This window comes from Archocentrus centrarchus, chromosome 2 (genome assembly GCF_007364275.1).
Source record: "Archocentrus centrarchus isolate MPI-CPG fArcCen1 chromosome 2, fArcCen1, whole genome shotgun sequence".
Classification (NCBI taxonomy): Eukaryota; Metazoa; Chordata; class Actinopteri; order Cichliformes; family Cichlidae; genus Archocentrus; species Archocentrus centrarchus.
The window spans coordinates 2,551,555-2,558,658 of NC_044347.1; the positions used below are offsets into that span (position 1 = coordinate 2,551,555).

The following is a 7,104-nucleotide window of genomic DNA, read 5'->3' on the forward strand; positions in this document are numbered from 1 at the left end:
GCCAGAAAAAAAATTATAGTGCAAATACAAAATGTAAAAAATAAATAAATAAATAAATGTAAGGCAGATAAATTTTAGCATATTTAAAAAAAAAAAATTTACATATTGAATGTCAAAACATTCTAATAAATTCATCATGGCATATTCATAACCCTATATGTGATTTATAGGAGATTAAAAATCCAAACTGTGTGTAAGTAACTAGAACGCCAAAATGTTTTTTTGTTTGTTTTGTTTTTTTTTGGGGGGGGGGGTGTCAAATTAAAAAGTAACCTTAAAAATCTGCATAGGGAGGCGTTTTATTTGTAATGGTAGTGTTTCCTTTTTTTCTTGGCAGCATTTGTCTTCCATACTCTGAGCTGAACCGGTTTTGTTTACGACTGAAGTCTGTAGTCTGAAACTCGCCCGGCACAGATCGTCTCCTACTCACACATCCTCTCACCTGAGTGACCAGCAGGGGGCGCTTACAGAAGAAGCACATATATAATAAACTACAGAAGATGCTTTTATTGTGTTAAAAATGTATCTCTGGGTTCAAAGGTCATGTTATCCACAAACCAAATAAAGAATAGTTTAAAAAAAAACACCTTTGACCAAACTGGGTCTCCATGAAGGCATCAACACACTGGCCTGGTTTAGTCATGTTGTCATTGTCCTCCAAAGAGTGCATCGGCTCTCTGTGTCTGTGCGCTTATATAAATATATATTAAATATCTGAAAACTACAAAATAAAAGCTCTGACTGAAGCTCCCGTCCTCAGAGAGTCGTCTGTGGTGTTTCCTTCCTCCTGATAGCAGCGACTCAGCGGCTGGATGATCGGGTGTTTGAGGAGGGACTGTTGCCTCCAGGTGGGCAGCTTAAAGTGGAAGACTGAAAGTGCACTGAGAGCAGCGAGGTCGAGGCAGGAAGCAACGCTTTGCTTTCGATACAGAACGTCCAGCGCGACCTTCATCTGTCCACGGCGGACGCCTCGCTACCTCGCATCTTCTTATCGAGTCCATCAGCATCTGTCAGGTGTGATTTCACTCAAGGTAAATCTGCAGGAAAGTCAGAGGAGGGGAAGGTCTGAGGTTTCCCAGCACCATCTGAACGCAGCACAGCGAAGGGGAACAGGAAGCTGTTAAACCAGGGTCTCTGTGAGGTCAAAGGTTCAGGACTGAGCGACCTCCAGTTTGGAGTGTGCCGGAGCTTCGATTATTTCTCCGACCTCGAACAGCTCCTGAAACACAAAACAAATATATAAATTATACTAACTAATAACTGTCCATACTGACTAATTACATAAGTCTCAAAGTGAACATTTTTCATCAAATCAAACAGAAAATATTCCCAATAGCTGATCAGTGAGGCCTTCATGAACCGATCCATAAGAGGAAGTCTCAGATACCTTATCATAGATGACTTTAACGATGAGCGAGCAGCTCGGACACGTCGCCACCTCCTCCCCGTTCTCCAGGTCCTCCTTCAAAATAAAAAACAAAAACCTTCAGCAACTTTTTTTTCCTGCACCAGAAACTCTGTAATAAAACAATAAAAGGTCATCATGAAAAAAATCCACCAATCACACAATCCAGCTGTGATCTTTGAGTCCGAGCTTTGTTCTGACACACAAATCACCAAGAGTGTACACTCGTGCTTTCTCCAGCCAACACATCCATCCATCTTATCTGGAGCTGGGATGTGGGAACAACAGCCACCTCGTCCAGCTCATCCGGAGAAACACTGAGCTGTTCCCAGGCCAGCTGAGACATTATCTCTCTGTGTGTCCTGGGTCCGCCCCGGGGCCTCCTCCCAGTGGGACACACTTGGAACACCTCACCCTGGAGGTGTCCAGGATGTCTGAACCACCTCAGCTCCATGTCCAACTCCTCTCTGTGAGGGAGAAAGCTCATTCCACCCATGCCTGAATAAACACGTGCAGGAACACCATGGAAATGATGGTTACACCAAATGTATTCAGACCACGAGCTGCTGAACAGATGCTGCAGGGAGCCTGAGAAACTGCACCCCCAAAGCAACACCGCAAAGCTGATACTAAAGAAGATGGTCACATCTGGAGGATACGTTGAATGCATGGAAAGCTCTGAATAACTAAGTCCATGTTGTTCTATGGATCGATGCCAGCAGTGTAATAACTGCGATGAACCGACTGCTTCATGACTGAAGGGCTGTGAGGAGAAGGAAGGAGAAGGAAGCGTGGTGAAGCTGGAGGATGACGGTGCTGAGCAGGTAAACACTGCTGAAGTCTGAGATCAGGATTTCCCAGTTTTAGAGCACTGAGGTGTTTGTTCTGTTTTACTGTTTTTAAAAACATCAGTATGCATCATGAGAGAGCTTCATCTGCGCCATCAAGTGGACAGTGAGTGTATAACAGGCAGTGATTATAACCACACTGTGGCTCTGATGTGAAGCTTTGAACAGAATAAATGACTGAGTGATGTTTGTGATGTCAACACACAAACTGTCTGACACAGTTTGTTTCCACTAAAGGGGACGTGGAAACAAACTGGGGAGAGGGTTGTGATGTGATTGTGTTACTTCATTATTACTAACTTTGTTACTGTGTGCATGTGTTGTTATGAGAGATCTGACTGTTCTTCTTTTTCCCGAATCACTGACGAGGTTCATCCGGCTTCAAAGGTCATCAACACGAGCCTCGATACACACTTCACAAAAATCTTCCTGGAGTACTCGACACACAAAGACGCATCACTACAGCCCACTGTGATCACTGAGGACCAACAAACAGGCTGCAGCTCAGTTTGAGGATTTCTTAAGCCAGTTAACTCAAAGAAAGCCTGGATCTGTTGAACTTTCATGGTGTTCCTGCTGCAGATAAACCTGAACCCCAAACTCCTCCTCAGCAGCTGTTCAGTGAAGAGCTTCAGTCCAAACTTTAAGGTCAGATTCTCACAGAGTGACTCTTTGTTTCAAAAATATCAACATTTTTATTTTAAAACGTGTAAAACTAAGTTTATCAGTTCACGCCTACAAATGATCAATAATTAGAAAGCCCTGATTGGTATGAAGTTTTAATCTCTTAAGTTTGCAGCCTTTTAAATGGAGTTTCCTCCTGTTAGACAGAGTTCACTTAAAAAAAGAGATTTTATGACTTCTACAGCACGTCAGGCAAGAAGGCTGAAGAACTTTAAGAAACCTAAAATGTATCAATACGGGTGATCAATGAATCTCAGCAGAAGGTAGTAGAGAGGAGGAGGAGGTTAATCCTCTGCGCAGCTGCCGCCGTAAAAACGGGACTTTGGTGGACGCTGTTAGCCGTGAGCTGGACTTACTTTGGTGATGGCGAAGCGGTCTCCGCAGGGACACGGGAAGTAATATGTCTCCGTTTCCTCATCGTATTCAAAGTCCTCGATCTCCACCTCGTCGTGAAACACCGACATTGTCCCCAAACACCCGCAAAACGCTCTGAGAACAGCGCCAGAGCCGCACGATAAAGCGTGACCGCGGCGCGGAGTGATGACGTACGGAACCTCTGACTCACAGCTGTGACGCACACTGTTGCCTACGTCTAAGTAAGGAAAGTAGCTATTGGCTGTCCTAAAAGTCGAAAAACGTCGCTATATGATGTCATCACCTAATTTGCATAATTGATTATTTGTATGTAGTTGTAATCGAGGCTGAAGGAGAGAAACATCTCTGAAGAAAAAACACCACAAATATGTTCAGAACTACAAATGAACACAATGAAATAACACACAGTACATAGATCAGTTTTGTCCCGTATTGTTTAATGTTAGCATATCAAATTTAACTAAAATAGTCATGGGGGGGTGCAGTTGTTGCTCTACATTCAACCCTCCTTTATCTGAGCCACTGCTGACAACGTTTGTGTAAGAAAACTCGCTGTCAGCTGTCTCAAAGGTTGTAAAAGATCAGTAAATATAAAAACACTGAGTTTTAATGGTGAGAGAAAAGTGTTTATTCTGTGTGTGTCCGCGGAGCAGATTGTAGTTCCTGCTAATATCCGCCAGAGGGCGCCAGACACCACAAAACAGCTGGTTTAAGTTTAAACATCCGTCCAGTTTCTTCCGCTTATCCTTGTCAGGGATGGAGGGGGGTGGAGCCGATCCAGAAACATTTTTTTTTTTTTTTTAAGCCTGTCATGTCTGGTAGATCTTGCAAGCAGAACTGTGATCTGAATGCGTTGTTGTGCCAAACATATTTGCTATTTCAAGATGAGCTCTATAGGTTCTCAATAGGCTCTTCTTGTTGATGTTTTAACCCTTTATTTTATTTATCTGAGTTATTTTTCCACATACTATGTAACAGCCAGAGCTGACAGGCTGAAGAAGAGGAAAATAAAGAGAAGAAAAAGGGAGAGAGAAAGGGAGCAAAAAAAAAAAGGGGGAAAGAGCACAAGTCTATTAATCAGATACTTCATCACTTTAACATATAAAAAAATACTATCAATACTTGCAAAAATAAATTTGTGTGTGAAAAACAAAACTAACAAAGCATGTTACGCACACCAACAATTTTGTTGAGTTGTGATTGAGTGGGCGTTTGTGTCTGTGTCATGTTTGTGTCTGTGTCATGGAACGTACTTACCAATGAGGGCAAAACGCTGCAGCTCCACCCATCAGAAGCCAGAGGCAGGTACGGAAAGCCCCCGGAACCCCAGGCCACCAGCAGCCCACCAAGAGGCAGGAAGACCCCCGGCCACTCAGTCCAAAGACAACCGCACACCTACCCCAGCAGACGGGAGAGGGTGGTCTCAGACGGAGCCCCCCCAGTCGAGGCGCGAGGGCTCCAGGGAACCCAAGGCGATGAGAAGCCAGCCCCCCCCCCCAGCGGCCAGCCCCCTGCACTGGCCGGCGGCAGGGCTCCCGGGCCCACGGCACCCAAGGACCGCCCGACCCTCCACAGAGCCCCCCCCCCACGCCGAAGAAGCCAACGCAGCCCCGCACCGCACCCCCAAGGGGGGCAGGCCAGTACCCACGCCAGAACACCCAGCCCCACACAGGAACCCCGAGGCACCCCCATCCCAGGGGGGTAGGGGGGAGGAGGCAACCAGCAAGGAGCGGCCAGGAGGCAAGGCACAAGGCCCAGACCCAGGTCCAGCCATACATACAAACACACCCAGACACCCGTGTACACATTTATACACAGATACTCATACATGCCCATACATACTTACCCACACACAGATATGCCATACATACACATTCACTCACCCACCCATACTCACGGAGACGGTGACAAATACACAAAGACACACATTCATCCATAGCTACCCACCCTCTGAAGGTGGGGCAAGTGGAAACCACCCCAGGGCCAACAGCGACCCCAGGACGCCACCAGCCCGGTCCCCAAGGAACCACCCGACCCCTACCCCGGGCGAGACGCAAGAAATCGGGGTGTAAGATGACCCATCCACCCCTCCTCCTCCCCAACTTGTAGGTCTATGTGTTAATGTTTGTGAGTGAATGAGGTGTATAGGGTGCAGTTAAAATTGAGGGGACAGTTATGCCACAAGCGCCAACTGTTGGTCGTCAGCGCTTGCCCACACTGCCCCCCCAAAACCCTCCAGAAACATTTTAAAAGTTAATAAAGTAAAAAAAAGAAAAAATCTACATATTTTATACAACATATATCACATTAAAGTCTGATTTTGCTAAAGCTAAATAAATGCAGCAAAGTAGAATTATTAATAAACACATTCATAACAGGTAAAATAATTAAAACATACCTACATCATTAAAATTATTGTAAATATCAAAGTATATATACTTTCATTTATTTACATTTGGTTCTGTGTAAATTAAATGAGACAATAATTAATCAATGAATTAATAAAAAGGAAATAAAACAAGAACAGTATTTATATAAATTATAAATTATAATAAATAAGCATATTTAATATAATTTACAACATACCTAATACGGAGTTGGTTTAAGCCAAATAAAATGGCCACAAATTAATCAATGCATTAATAATAAATAAATAATTTTCCTAAATGTGAAGTCCAAAAAATAAATAATTGCAACAAATAAACACATTTAATTTGTATGTAAGACATAAAAAATGTAATTTCTCTATAATAAAATGGAAATTTAGATGACATGACAGTTAAACATATTTATACATAAATGTTATTGAACTTAAAAATCACAGTAATGATAAAACAGACTAAGGTTTTGATTTTCTTTATTTTGATTTTCTTTGTAGAGCCATTTTGTTACAATAATTAATACATTTTGCTTTCATTTTATTTCTGCTTTATTGAGCTGTGATGTTATTTTGTTGCTGTCTGTGTTCACAAATGAATTACCTCCTTTTAAAAGTTCATCTGTTTGTACTTCCTGCTGATGTCAGCGCTGTGAGGGCAGAAACCTGCAGCTGGATGAGGATGTGTGTGTCGAGGAGACGGTGGAGTAAAAGTTGGGTTCACAGTGTGCTGCTGTGCTGGTGTTCATTTAGAAGATCTTTGAACTGTAGCCCACCACACGCCCTCTGTCCAGAGGGAGGGGCCAGAGAAGCCCACCACTGAGTCTGAAGTCTGAAGGAGTCGAGACATTTCTGTTCTTCTTTCTGGAACTTCACAATAAGCTGGTTCTTTTTCATTAATGCAGATTTCAAAGCATATTTTTATTTATTAATCTCAGAAACTAGTTTGATCCAGAGTCTCTACATTATCATCCAATCATTTTCTACCACTTCAGGGTTGCCGGAGGAGGGCTGGGGGGCGGAGCCTATCCCAGCTACCACAGGGGAGAGGCAGGGTACACCTGTACAGGTCTGTAGCAGGGCTAACACAGAGAGACAACCATTCACACCTATGGGTGTGATCAGGTAACCTAACCCAGTAACTGCATGTGTTTGGACTGTGGGAGGAAACCAGAGCACCCAAACAGGAAGGACTGATGGCTGATTTGAACCCAGGACCTTTTTTATATGAGAGACAGTTTTTAAAATGTTTACACATAAATGAGTTGAAACATGCCCAGTCATAATCAAAAACAGGTTATTTAATGCACTAAATGTGAACCCTGAGAGATCTGTTATGGAAACAACCACAAAAAAGGTTTTAGTGTCTTACTTCATAAAATTAACAAGCAGTCCAGACCAGTAAGAGACCAGCT

The 7,104-nt window shown here is 43.3% G+C and overlaps 1 protein-coding gene across 1 annotated transcript; it reads right to left on the bottom strand.

Moving 5' to 3' along the window:
• Nucleotides 1-477: 477 nt before the first annotated feature.
• On the bottom strand, nucleotides 478-3,485 carry dph3 (diphthamide biosynthesis 3). Its single transcript, XM_030745853.1, has 3 exons — nucleotides 3,294-3,485; nucleotides 1,388-1,462; nucleotides 478-1,219 (listed from the first exon to the last, which is right to left on the bottom strand). Exons 1-3 carry the CDS (start codon nucleotides 3,399-3,401, stop codon nucleotides 1,151-1,153), a joined length of 252 nt encoding a protein of 83 aa, XP_030601713.1. The 5' UTR covers nucleotides 3,402-3,485; the 3' UTR covers nucleotides 478-1,150.
• Nucleotides 3,486-7,104: the final 3,619 nt, after the last annotated feature.

Excerpts from the sequence above, each read along its gene's own strand:
- dph3 (XM_030745853.1), bottom strand. The coding sequence starts at position 3,401 with ATGTCGGTGTTTCACGACGAGGTGGAGATCGAGGACTTTGAATACGAT. Across the intron at positions 1,463-3,293 it reads ACCGCTTCGCCATCACCAAA|GAGGACCTGGAGAACGGGGA; the intron begins GTAAGTCCAGCT and ends TTTATTTTGAAG. Across the intron at positions 1,220-1,387 it reads TTAAAGTCATCTATGATAAG|GAGCTGTTCGAGGTCGGAGA; the intron begins GTATCTGAGACT and ends TTTGTGTTTCAG.